The following is a 13,370-nucleotide window of genomic DNA, read 5'->3' on the forward strand; positions in this document are numbered from 1 at the left end:
TCCTATTTACAGTTTCTAAAAATAAACAAAATAACTATATACAAAATCTTCTTCTTCACTCCTTTCAGATTCCTCTTTTCTTTCCTTCTTTGGCGATGCTTTCCTTTTATAACACTTTTTCTTTCCTTGTAGCTTTGCTCCAAATCTGAAAAGAATCGAAAAATACCAAAACGCGTAAAAAAGAACAAAAAATAATAAAAAGAAAAATAAACATAGAACAAATCTAAATACAAATCCGCGTCGGCGGCGCCAAAAATTGGTGTAGTTTTGAAAGTGATAAGTAGAAGTTCGTTCAAAGACTTGTAAAGATTCGATTTCAGACTTAATTTTGGTTTCACTTAATGTTACGAGAGACTGGGACTCAGGATTCCACCAATAAATCCATTCACGCGATTCATATAGTTATTCTAGACAATTATAGCTCAAATAGAATATTGACTTTGTTTCTTTGCCAAGGTAGATTTTTGAAAAGCAACGACTGTAAATCTAAAGCATGGGATATCAAAAGACTTAACCTAAGTATAACCCATCAATTGAAATCACAACCGTTCAATAAAAACCATAAAACAATTAATAATCCTTGCAAAAAGTCATGAAAGAATTAAATATAATTACCACACGCATGAAATATGGCTTCCTCCATCATCCCAGTGTTGGGGTTTATCTCCTCATATTATTCACGTGCTCAAAATAGTTTTTCATAGCTCAAATATGTGAAAAACAAGAGAAAACTAATAAAGCAGACAGTTTGCAACGCTGCAACGGTGTTACAAACAGCTGTTACAACGGGTTGAACTGTTACAGAGAAAAGATGACAAGCTTATGATATATGTTATCTATTATTGTTGAACAACGATACTTCTGTTATGCTGTTTGAAAAAGACTGCCTCTGCGACTGTCCTCGTCTGTCCAATGTTCTTCAGCTTCTCTTCTTCACCAGCAGTAGGTGAATATTCCTGCAACTTCACCTGTGCTTGTCTGCTCCGATTCTATCGACCCCAAACTCTCGACTAGGTATCGATCCCCTTCTTAGACTCCCAGCACTTGTATTTATACCTCACAGCAACCTCCAAGGCAAGAAATATTCGAAAATAGTTTTCCTTTCACCCTCCAGCAAGTCACGAAAATAACTACCTGCCAGCTCGTCTACGCTATGTAGCCTTTCCTTCTTCAACAAAAACTTCCTTAGATAGATTCAAAACAAATTAGATAATATATCCTCCCAAATAGGTACATATATGCCAAATATCATGTTTTGGCATGTGCATAGGAATAGGCCTAATAAATACAAGTCCTTTACATAGCAATCATCAACAAAATCTATGAAGGACATCAACACACGTGCTACAGAGAACAACAACAACTAGACATTGAATGAAAGTGAAACTCCAGAAAAGAAGAGGAAATTTTGAACACAGTTCTGTCATCTCTCCCTTGCTGTTTCTTCTGTTAACCCTAATTTCCCAACTGTTTCTCTCACTTTGTCCCACTTATCTTAAACAATCTTAAATATTTGATTTTTGTGCATTTTTTACGACTTTGTAGAACGTTGGATAGCAATATTTAGGGTTTAAGAAGGATCAAATACTCCATCATCACTGTCTTTTCATCCTCAAATTGCTCAATCTGGGTATCCATGAAGGTAATTTTCTGTTTTTCTTTTGGTTTTCAGCATTCACCAATAATTCATCCTTTATTTGCTTATTGTATTATTAGGTCTTATTTGCGGTTCGATTATTCTATGTATTTCCAATACTCTTAAACTTCTAGGGCTTTCAAAAGAATAACATTATCCCTAGATTTAGTTGACTTTAGTGAAATGAACTCATGTTTTGGTTCTAATTTTTGGGATTGGTCATTGGTGTATCCCTAGTTTTGATTATCTTTCGTTTTAATTTTTGGGATTGGTCATTGGTGTATCCCTAATTTTGATTATCTTTCATGTGCAATTAGAGGGAGAAAATGACTCACAGAGAGGGTCTGTTTGGGGGAGATAAAACCCTAGGTTACTGCCTCATTAAGCTTTTTTTCTTCATAAGTTAGTGTTAGGACTAGTAATACCTGTATTGATAAGTGCAATTTATCTCACGTATGCTAATTGAAACTAGACTGGTTATACGTATCAACTGGTGCATTTTTTTTTAAAGCCAGAAATGCTGTTGTCATTTGACAGGTGAAAGGGTTAGCCTGTTATGCTGAACCTGTGGGGAGGATTGTTTCTGTGGAGAGAATGTGGTGGTGAGTTTCTCAATTATTGCAACTGTTAATCACATACATTGCATGTGACTCACCTTTAGACAAAAGGGGAACCGATTGTTATCCTCCTCCATGGCATCACTAGAGCAACCACTAAAGAAGCAAAAGCTCTGTGAGACAGAGGATTGCTCCGTCTCTTTGTTATCCCAGGAAGAAATTGTGAGAAAGAAACAAAACAAAGAGGAAATTAGGAGTCTGTATGAGTGCTACAGGCGAATTAAGTTTTGTATCACTCATAAAGATACACGTTTCATGCCCGACTTTGAACAGGCATATCTCTCACTCATTACTGCTTCTAGAGGTCAGTTATATATTTGTATACACCTTGTTGCTATTCCCGACCTATGTGCTGTCTATCCTTTTATGTTATTTTCCTTATTTTCTGTATGGCTAATAGTGTAATACTATTCTATCAATTAGCTAAGTTCTCGATGTTTGAATGTGTTAATGTAAGTATAATAGTTGACGGTAGTTCTCATCTCTACAAATGAGGTCACCCACAACTTTTGATGACTGCTCAACTTTTTGAAGTACCCTCTTCCTACATTGTATACTTAACGTGATATACGTAGGCAATACGTCTTTTAACTACACTTAATCAACTTTATGGATGTTTCAACAATTTGGGCATGTTCAATATGGTAGTCACTTTGCCCCTATATTGTGCACAAATAATGTGTCCGTTGAAGGAATTTGTTGAGCTTTTACTTCTTGTGACTCTTACACTGCACATTTCACCTACTGTAAGAGATCCTGGATCTTAACTAGTATCTTGCTAAGTCTGAAGCAAGAATTTGCAAAATGGCTAAGGGTGTACATGAACGTAATCGGAGATATCATGCCAGTCAAATGTTAGTGCAGTATACGACTTTATCAAAGCAAAATTGGTATATCGCAAGGTTCCTAACATTTCTTATGTTACACTTCTGACATGTAGGGTGTACAAGTGTACAGCGTATTGTTGCTGAACTCATCCCGCGCTATGCGCTGTTCTGCCCAACTGCTCTTAAAGCTGCTACAAGAGTTTCTATTAATATGTATAATTGGAGCTTATCCGTGATTCAAAAAGAAGAAGATTACGATGGTGTTGCATTTCATACTGCCAAATCCTGTATTTTTGGGCTGGTAGATATTTGTTGCGCTGCTTCGTCGGAGACACCAGCATCATCTGTTATCGGAGGCATCTGCTCTGCAGTTTTCCTGAATGCCCTGACTTTCCTCATCAACTCGTTTGAGGGGAAGAACATCTTTGAAATTGGTGGCGAGGGCATTGTAAAGGTGCAAGACAATTTGGAGTTTTTCTCTAAATTGAGGCAAAATGTAGCAGATGAAGATGAGTCGACCTTGGATTCACTATTTAAGTTCCGAGCATTTAGTCTGCTCAGAATTTTCTTTTGTCGTCCAAAGAATATACTTGCAGCTTGTTTTGAGCTCTTCAAATCCAGTGGAACAGATGCAGATGCTTTTAGAGGAGGTTCATACTTTCTAAGGCAAGTTACCACCCAGATTGGTGCTGCTGATGAAACTCGTGCAAGGGAGAACACAACTGAATTGGCTCGCTCATCTACAGGTTCAATTAAGGAAGGTAGTGAAGGAATTGGGATCAATGAAGATAGGTTGGTTTCTGATGAAAAGCTTAAATCAAAAGGCCCATCTCTTACAAAAAACTGCTTCTTGGGAATGGTAAGACATGGATTTTCGCTTGTTTAGGTTATGTTTCAATGTATTGTGCTTGCGGTAGGCGTCTATTCTGGTCTTTGAAATCTTCCTCATCTGCATTATATCACTCTCTTCTACAAGTAAAATTATTGGAATGAAAGAATAAAGAAAGGCAATTAAAATCTCTTAGCAATGGAGCAACAAACCTGCAAATTGTCGTCCTTGAATTTGAACAATTCACTATGCTATGGTGTCAAAGAGTCTTCCAGTGATAAGACAAGCATCTATTCATTGTTAATAAATCCTTTCCGTTATACAACTTGTTTTTCTCTCTAGTGAACGTCATCTTCTTTCATGATGTATTCTGTTCAAAAGGTGTTTGGCAGTTACAATTGCTGATAAATCTAGAAATTAGGAAGAGTAAGATACAAAGACCTTTGACTTCATGCTTTTATCTTCTTCCTCATTCAGGTAAAGCATTTCCTTATATGTTCGAAAGTAAAATCTTCCAAGATGTTCACTGGAGATGATCTGGAAATATTTTAACAGGTTTGTTTCTAGTGGTCATATAAAGAACCCTGTAAAACCTCTTACGGAAGAGCTTATCCTCCCTGTATACCACTGTTTGTCACCGAATAGAGCCATTCTGTTGGAGCTACTGATAGTAGCATTTAGTAATGATGCGACTTAAAATGCATGAACCTTAAAGATGTGATTGGTTATGTGCAAACTCATAAATTTGAATAACATTATTTACAAACTGTAAACATCATGACTCATATTCATAAATTAGATGATTGTATATTTATATATTAATAATTTCCTCGTTTTTGCATCACAAACTTCATTTGACAAGTCTGCTGTTTTCAACTCGTGATGCATGATTATGTCTTACAATCTATTCTCATTTTCATTGTGTACCGCATCATATGTTTCAGCCAGCTTCCTTGTGTGCGTTTTTAAGTTCTGCGGTTTACAGCTCATAAGTTTACGAGAGTTCACTTCACAGGATTTGTATTTGGGTTATGCAGGCACTTGACAGTGACCCGTCCTTGAGGGATTGGATTTTCTCAAATTATAATAAGATACGTAAGTCTGTGTCTTCTGAGGTCGCATCAGAGATTGCTGATGCTTTTGAAGCAATCTTTGTATCTTTCTCCAAACTTGTCAAGGAAGTAGTTGGTAAAGAAGACAGTGATGAAAATTCTAACTTATCGAGCAATAACAGAAAGTGTGTTGTACCTGTGATTTCGAATCAACACGAGGATTCTGTTGAACAATCTAGAACTGGAAGGGATTCAAGAATTCATGAATCATACGCTGGCAGCACACTTGCCGAGTATAGGGAGCAAGCTAATGCTGTTTCAAGTCAGCCTCTGAAATCCGGCAACTCAGTAGTTACATCTGAGCCTGATATCAAATTAATGATTGAGTACTCAAATTATGATTGTCAAGGATTGAAATCCACGACAGGTATTGAGATGCGAGATAGCAGTGATAGGCCTTACATGCAAAACAACTTAGTTGGCCAAGATTTGACTTCACCTGCAAAGGGGAAGCCATTAAACATCGGGAATGAGGGATTTGAAGCCGGTAATCATCTTTGTCCAGTTGACATTCAGCGTTCAAATTCAGACCTAGGTTTCGCGCCGACCAGATCGAATGTTTCATCTTCTGCAGAGCAGTGTTCAGCTGTACAGTCTTCAACTGGGCACAATGCTTGGTACCATGATGGGGATCCCACAGCCATGGATGTGTTCTCAGCTTCTGCCCAACTTTGGTTGGGTTCTCTTGGTCCTGATGCGTCAGAATCTGCTGTCAGGTTTCAATTAGAGCAGTTTGGTCCTATGGAAAGATTTTTGTTCTATCCTATCAAAGATTTTGCTTTAGTAGAGTATAGGAGCATTGTAGATGCTATAAAAGCTCGAGAATATATGCGTGGATCTTCCCCCTGGGGTAATTTTTTGCGAGTTAAGTTCTTGGATGTAGGATTAGGGAGTAGGGGTTCTATCAATGGTGTGGCAGTTGGTGCTTGTTGCCATGTTTATATTGGAAAGGTTAGCCAGTGGACCAAAGACGAGATTTTGCATGAGTTGGCAAGAGTTGGTTTCAGGATTCCTTGCATGGTTACGGATCTGACCAGTGAAAGCGCCCTGCTGATGGAGTTTGAGATTGCCGAGGAAGCCGCTGCTGTGATGGTACATTTAAGACAGTACCGTAAGGAAAGTGGGCTCTATGGACAAATGAATCAGGATGTTACAGGGTCTCATATGGATGTTCGATATGCTCCAACTCCTATTCATGAAGAATGTAGAAACAGTAATCCAGGAAGCATGGTTAGTAACATGAGTGTGTCACCCCATGTTGCAACTGTTCATGATAGCCCAAGGATGTCTCACTTATCTTCACTGCTTTCATCTCTATCTTCCAAGTACAATATCAGTCAGAGTTCAAATTCTTTTGGTGGTCATATCCCCGGAAACTGTGTTGCAACTGGAGCAAGGGATGAAGATGCATATCCATCGAACACCATCTGGATCAGCTCGTCAGATGGTAATTCCCGGTACTTGCCAGATGATGAGTTAATGTCTGTTTGCCGTCATGCTGTTGGAAGTTTTGGGTCTGTTATTAGAGTGACAAGAACAAGTGTGCAGATTGGTTCTTGTTGGTTTGTTGAACTCAGCAGCGTAGATGCAGCAGTTACTGCTTTGAAAACTCTTCGAGGTTGTCCAGTATCGCTCTTTCAAATAGAGTTCAGGTATGAGTTTCCCATAAAGGATTGTTCTCTCATTTCTTAACCAGAGTACTCGTAAGTAATTTTATAATATGATATGATGGGGCACTAGTTTCCAACTCAATTCTGGCAGTATCAGAAAAATATGTACAGACACAGTAGTGTCTTCTCCATCTTGAGTTAGCTTACCTGATCAAACCATTTCTTAGAGAATATCAGAATATACTATTTGTTTTCATGTTAGGGAACCATTACCTTATGTATTTACTGTGGAACAGTTAAGCAGATTATGCATCATTAGGTTAATCGTCTACAGGATGTGTCAGTTTTGCCCAATCACTTTTCCTGTTTGACATGGTGGATAATTAAGCTTACGGAGTTCAAAATGCTACTTTTATGTAGTGAGGTCTATTGCTGGGAGATAAGTAGTTAACCCCTTTCTTTACCCCTAGCTCTGTGGTAGATCTGCAGTTTGCTTTTGAGAAAATTTATAATATGTCTGTGTTTTATATTTATTTTGCTGGCGTTGTGCACATGTTTCGAAGTAGTTCTCTAAGTATTAGCGAGTGTGTTAGTATAACTACTGGAAAAATATGATGCTCGGATACTGTCTCAAGGATACATATTAATCTGTTTTTTATAAAACATTTGTACCTGTTTGTATTGGCTGGATATCGGAGCATGCTAGAAGAACTGATTCTACAGCTTATTTTTAGCTCATTTTTCTGACTTCTGCCTTATACTTCAATGACAGTCAACCAGGGCATCACCATCCAACATCTTTCTTTAGTCAGTCTGAGAACTCTGGTCATGAAGTTGTATCCTCAAGTAATCAACTGGATAATCATGGAACAATGTTGCAGAGTGGACATCCATTTCAGTCTAACTGGACAGCTTCTGGATATACAGACACACTGGATAATAGGATGGCTGTGGAATTTTTACATCCAGGTATGTGCCAAATCAAGTGATCAATTTTGAGTTTATCTTTTCACCGAAATATTTGCATCTTAATGGACTATGTTTGTGAAATTTTCAGAACATCGAGGTGTCTCCCATGCCAATAATGAGCAGGTCTGGGTGTACAACAAACCTGAATCTGGGCCCCAGCAGTTTTCGGGACAAGGAATGACGTATCCGCAGGCGCCCATAATTATGCAACCTCCTCATGTTCCAGCGTCCCCGTTCGTGCGATCAATTTATCCCATTCCTAACAATTCCTGGGACCCACATGGTTCTCACATGTCAGCTGGCACACTCCCCTCCCCATTTTTACCTGCTTCTGTGACTCCTCTTGCACATATATCTGGAAACTCACTGCAGCATTTTGATCAGGCAGTTGGCATGCCTACTGCACCACCTTTATCATCACCGCCCCCTCCCCCTCCTGATATGCCGCCTCCATCTCCCCCTCCCTTGCCAGTTGCTCAGCCTCCCCCAAGCTCCCTACCTCGGGTTCAGCCTTCTTTTGAGGCTTCAATTGAGAGCAGTACACAGTGCTTGGAATATCAGTGGCAGGGTGTCATATGTAAAAGTGGCGTTCATTATTGCACAGTCTATGCAGTTACAGAAGACTTGGATGCTTGCAAGTACTCAAATGGCGTAAATGAGCCTGCCGAGTATGAAATTCCTTTTTTCTCGTCTTTTCCTTCTGTGCTCGTTTGTTGTTATAATCATACTTCAATTTATTTGATGTTATAATCATACTTCGATTTATTTGATGCAGATGGCCAGCTAAATTAGATGTGACAAAGCGTACAGATTTTCAGCATGTAAAATCGACGTTTTCTAGCACCCCTCCTCATAAAGTGAGCCTTGAATACTCTTTTTTATGATATTTTTTGCCATGCTTCTTGGTTTTGTACCATTTTACCTGCTATAGGACTTGTAATAGATTTTAAGAATTAAGTTATGATTGTTCGACTGTTGTTTACATTACCTGAAATGCACCTCACATATCTATGTTTGATGTGTAGCGTGAGGTCTGTCGGTTGTTTCCAGTCTCCACGAGCGATTATAAGGGTGTAAGTTGTTACTTTCTCCAAATTAGATGTGGTTTTCTCTTTCACTATAAGTATAACTCCGTAGTATGTATTTCTAGAGGTTAAAATATGGTTCTCTTCCTATGTATTCTTTTCTTCTCCTAGTTTTGATATTTATCTATCTTAATCTTATCATTGCAGTTCCAGGATTTCGTAACCTACTTGAAGCAGAGGGAATGTGCAGGTGTCATCAAGATTCCAGCTGTAAAATCAATGTGGGCAAGATTACTCTTCATTCTTCCTTACTCGCCTGAAACATGCTCCTTGGTTGGCATGTCCCCTCATCCAACCGAATGCCTAATTGCTCTTACTTTGCCTAAGGAAACAAATTTTGAATGGGTATGAACACTTTCAGTGGAGGACGAAGTCCTATATGCTCTTCCTTGCTAAACGAAGCAAGTTTTGAATGGGTATCAAATACTTCTTCAATGGAAAATGAGAACATAGAAATGTATATAGTTCTACACAAAGTTAGGATGTAAGATTGGAAGCACATTTGTCATACTTATAATTAAATTGCTTCCTCCTTTGATCGAGCGGAAATGATGAGCCTGTAACTTTTTCTTTGAAAACTAGGGCGAACTGTGATCATCTTTTTTGTAGCTATGTCAAGCTCTACAGCCAAAGAAATGATAATTCATTCACATAAGGCACAGAATGGAGAGCTCGTTTTTCGCCTCATGCTTACTGCAAATTTGGCCTTCTCTCAATTTCGTGGACAAGATCACAGACAATAATACGGCGCCTGTGCTCATGTCCTCAAGATTATTTGCCCTGTTCCCATAATAACAAAGTTCAAGTTCGAATTCTAAGTTGCTTCCAAGGACCAAGACCATAATATTTTTTTTTTTTTTGCTGTCTTTTGGTTTATTAACATTCAACCAATCCAATCAAAAGTCTTTTAACTTTGAATCCTGATTTTTGGCATACCTAAATCTTTCTAGGCATACAAAACAATAGTCCCATCTTGGGTGACCTTACAAGGAGTACCTTATGGGTAGTTCAATTACCTATATACCCTTAATACAAAAACCTAAAATCAGTTTTCTAAAAAATCAAAATCAGTTTCCCTTAACATCTCTTCTTCCTCCTCCTCCTCTAGCCGAACTCTTCCGTCTCCTGCGAAAAAAAATATTCATCATCGTGATTAATTGTCGATTCATAAAAATTTGATCGTCGATTAAACTCAACCACATAATGACTCGTACAAAGAAAAACAGGGACTAGGCAAACCAAATCGTCTTCTAATCCATCAATTGAAGAAGAAGAAGAACCAATTGAAGATGAAGGTGTAGAAACTGAAAATCAACCACCAATTGAACCAGAAATTGAACCAACTGCATCTCCAACTCCGGAAATGAGAATAAGAAAGTAATTTTTATAAACCCAATCTCCTATTCGATGTTTTTCATCGATTAAATGACGGTTACAGTGTAGGGTTCGGCTCAAAATTGAGTTGCGTTTTTAGCCGAACTGTTCTTCAAAAAAGCTTCTTGTAAGTGTATATGAACAGTTCGGCATGAAATTTCAAGCCGATCCTAGTCACAGATAGAGATGCATAGGGGTTCGGCGTATTCGATAATCATAATATGTGCCGAACCTAGCACCTTTACGAGGTTCGGCTATTACGATATTCTCCATATGTGCCGAACCAATAACAATATTTTAACCCAAAAAATAACAAATTGATGTTCGGCTCATACGATTTTCGAAATATAAGCCGAACCAGTAATTTTTTCTTTTCCGGACTATTCAGGATGTTGTTCGGCTATTACTAACACAAATTCATATAAGCCGAACTAGTGTCTAGCAAAAGGGTTGGAATTGAAAATTATAGGTTCGGCGCATGCAGTAAACAGATTCAGTGAGCCGAACGGTTCATCAATTGGTAGATTCGGCTCATAGATGTGAGTCGAACCTCAACTTGTTTTGCCGAACCATGATCCAAAAAATCATCTAAACAACCTTTATAATTCTGAAAATTATCTTAATCACTAAACAAAATATTTAATCACAAATCAATATTACTAACACTAATACGTAAAGGACAGATTTATCATTAAAAAAAATTCGGGTTATGGGATAATCTAATTTTACTATTTCACAACCTTTTTTTGTCTTTATATAGTATGCCTAGTAAAATTTCAGTATGCCCCAAAATCGGGGTTCTTAACTTTATCAACTGGATTTTGCAAAGAAACCGAAACAGACAATTCTCCTCAAAAGCATAAAGTTGCAGTCAAATATGGTCCCCAGAAGAGAATCACAAATTTCATTCACATATCTTTTCTTTTTAAAGTCAATAAACTATTAATAATCAGATTCACCAACATCACTCAAAAGATAGAATAACTACTACTATTTCTCCTGCCTTAAATGAATTTCATTCTTTTTGAGATAATCCTAATTTACTAGTACTGCTACTACAATGAATTCTGCAGAATGTAGAATGTTGATGCTTAATAGTTTCTTCCAAAAAACTGTTCTTCACAAGCTCACACAACTTAGTCCATCACCAAGAATCTGCATTGCAAAAAACCTGCAAAAAATGAAAGAAACATGAATCAGAATTACAGAAAATACCAAGAAACTAAGCAACTAAAATAAAGTAATTAAATAGTTGAGAGACCAAAAACATACTTGGGTCAGTACTGATAATCATGGCAGTTCCACCAAAGCTGCAAGTTCCCCCAATGTTTTTGTTCTTTTGCCAATAACTGTTAAAAGCATATGAGGCATGGGCAACAACTGTATCTGGATTATAACAACTTCCATTAGGTTTTATTTCATCACAATCAGCACCACCTACTCCACAAGCATAATCAATGGCTTCTTGTAAATCATCAGCAGGAACACTAGGTTTTGCTACACACCAAAGCTTCTTCTCCACAGATGATGACCCATGTGGTGGAGGTGATGTTGATGATATTGGTGTTGGTGCTGCATCTGCTGGTGGTGAATGAACACAAGGTGGGTATGTAAAAGAATCTGATGGAGGATTTGCTGGTCCAGGGAGTACAAATGGTAATGGAGGAGATGACATCAATGGTGGATAAGAGTATGATACTGGAGGAGATGGAGGTGTGTATGAATAAGACACTGGAGATGGAGCCATTGATGGAGTAGGTGGTGGAGCTACTAATGGCAAAGCTGGAGTCACTACAGGTGAAGGTGGATACATTGAAGGTGAAGGTGGGTTTTTAGTTACATATGCAGGAACTGAGTAACCAATGGAAGAATGAATTGGCATTGTAGTTGGTCTTGCTGGAAATGGGTCTACCACTTCAGAACTACTCATAGAATAGAGTTTCCTTTTGATGGGTTTTTTCTCTTCTGGACCATAGATAACATTCATGTCAATTGCATCTAAAAACCCCAACTTTTTCATGGAAACTCTATGAGACTCTACAACCAGTTTGGTAGTTTTTTCTGACAGAGTAGAGAAATCTGAAGCTGGGTTTACTGAATAAGTAGAATTTGAGTAGTAAAGAAAATCCATAACTGGTTTAATCAAAGAATCAGACATATCATCTTTGTAGCTGTTAAAAAGTGGATGTAAACAAGCTTTTGAAACACCAGCTGAGACTTTGATTTGTTTCTCTAAACCCCACCTAACAAGAGAGTGATAGATGTTTTTCATAGAAGGAAGAACTAAACCCCAAATCTTTTCATGGTTTTTGTTGCAGATAATGTTGTTAGTTACAACAATGGTAGTGATTTTAGTAGCAGGATAGTGAGTTAAGACATGGGTTCTGAGCCAACTTTCTGCCATTAAAACACTAGAAGAGATCTCTTTAAGTTCTTCACTACTCACAGAAACTGCAACAGGGATTCCACTGCCAGAGACTGACTGAAACACAATGGGTGTTTTTGGGTCATGGAGCTTTAATATGGTAAATGATTCTTGACCTGCATCTGCATTAAACACAGAACAACAAATTTATGTCAGTCAAAATAACAGAAAGAAATTAAACTCTAGAGATATAAATGACATGATGCTTGAGTCATACCAGTAAAACCCAAGGAGAAAGAACAGTAAAAAAGAGCAAAACAGCAGATGAACTTCAACATTTTTGAAAGAAATGGAGAAGAGAAACTGAGAAACACCCAAAACCCTGATCAGAAAATGTTTTAGGTAGGAGAGAATGGTGGGTTTTGGAGTGTGTCAAGCAAAGTATATATACGTGGGTTAAAGAGAGATTTTTGTTCTCATCAAAATTAAAAAAGAGAGATTTTTTGTTGGGGAGTAATGTTGGGACATGTGTCAATAACAAAGCAGATGTCTGAAAAGTGTGAAGTTCAAGACCCTAGAGAGAGACAGAGAGAGATCATTGTAGGTCTATCCTCTAGTGTCTACTCTGTCTTTATCCTTCGATGAGGAGGACTTGGATTTTTGTTTGCAAGGTGAATAGTAGCAGTTGTACTAGCGGTCACGAGAGTTTTTTTTACAGTTACAGCTGCTGCCGAGTAATAAAAGAGGCATGAAAGGGAAATTTGAAAGCAATGGATGGAAAATATCGTCTAGACTCGGGTACTTTTTTTGACTAGAAAAAGATCATGATAAATCGATTTTTACACCAGCTTAGCTGGGTTCCATTTTTGGATGACTAAAAAGTCCTAAAAGGCCGAAGGAGAGTGGGAGTGCAGTCACCGTAGGGATGCCGGTTATCGGTCAACAG

The 13,370-nt window shown here is 38.0% G+C and overlaps 2 protein-coding genes across 5 annotated transcripts; one reads left to right on the forward strand and one right to left on the reverse strand.

Moving 5' to 3' along the window:
- The first annotated feature begins 1,329 nt into the window (after positions 1 to 1,329).
- Positions 1,330 to 9,476, forward strand: LOC113283485. 4 transcript variants are annotated; one of them, XM_026532761.1, is made up of 10 exons: positions 1,342 to 1,417; positions 1,546 to 1,642; positions 2,174 to 2,557; positions 3,194 to 3,939; positions 4,947 to 6,673; positions 7,404 to 7,600; positions 7,689 to 8,268; positions 8,376 to 8,457; positions 8,626 to 8,673; positions 8,833 to 9,476. In XM_026532761.1, exons 3-10 carry the CDS (start codon positions 2,329 to 2,331, stop codon positions 9,034 to 9,036), a joined length of 3,813 nt encoding a protein of 1,270 aa, XP_026388546.1. In that variant the 5' UTR covers positions 1,342 to 1,417; positions 1,546 to 1,642; positions 2,174 to 2,328; the 3' UTR covers positions 9,037 to 9,476. The 4 variants fall into 4 exon arrangements, with proteins under 4 accessions (XP_026388544.1, XP_026388547.1, XP_026388546.1 ...); XM_026532759.1 differs by having other exon boundaries at positions 1,330 to 1,642; XM_026532762.1 differs by having other exon boundaries at positions 1,330 to 1,642; positions 2,174 to 2,238.
- A 1,462-nt stretch (positions 9,477 to 10,938) lies between these two features.
- LOC113278058 (glucan endo-1,3-beta-glucosidase 12-like) lies at positions 10,939 to 12,827 on the reverse strand. The gene is made up of 3 exons (XM_026526992.1): positions 12,702 to 12,827; positions 11,332 to 12,606; positions 10,939 to 11,230 (listed from the first exon to the last, which is right to left on the reverse strand). Exons 1-3 carry the CDS (start codon positions 12,760 to 12,762, stop codon positions 11,196 to 11,198), a joined length of 1,371 nt encoding a protein of 456 aa, XP_026382777.1. The 5' UTR covers positions 12,763 to 12,827; the 3' UTR covers positions 10,939 to 11,195.
- Between the last annotated feature and the right edge of the window lie 543 nt (positions 12,828 to 13,370).

The sequence above is a fragment of the Papaver somniferum genome, chromosome 5 (assembly GCF_003573695.1).
Source record: "Papaver somniferum cultivar HN1 chromosome 5, ASM357369v1, whole genome shotgun sequence".
NCBI lineage: Eukaryota > Viridiplantae > Streptophyta > Magnoliopsida > Ranunculales > Papaveraceae > Papaver > Papaver somniferum.

What these genes read in the sequence shown, in the direction of transcription:
- LOC113283485 (XM_026532759.1), top strand. Translation starts at nt 2,329, where the DNA reads ATGGCATCACTAGAGCAACCACTAAAGAAGCAAAAGCTCTGTGAGACA. An exon ending in AAAACTGCTTCTTGGGAATG is followed by an intron (nt 3,940 to 4,946) that starts GTAAGACATGGA and finishes TGGGTTATGCAG; the next exon opens with GCACTTGACAGTGACCCGTC. An exon ending in TGTGGAATTTTTACATCCAG is followed by an intron (nt 7,601 to 7,688) that starts GTATGTGCCAAA and finishes TGAAATTTTCAG; the next exon opens with AACATCGAGGTGTCTCCCAT.
- LOC113278058 (XM_026526992.1), bottom strand. Translation starts at nt 12,762, where the DNA reads ATGTTGAAGTTCATCTGCTGTTTTGCTCTTTTTTACTGTTCTTTCTCC. An exon ending in TTTCTCCTTGGGTTTTACTG is followed by an intron (nt 12,607 to 12,701) that starts GTATGACTCAAG and finishes TGTTTAATGCAG; the next exon opens with ATGCAGGTCAAGAATCATTT. An exon ending in GATTATCAGTACTGACCCAA is followed by an intron (nt 11,231 to 11,331) that starts GTATGTTTTTGG and finishes CATTTTTTGCAG; the next exon opens with GTTTTTTGCAATGCAGATTC.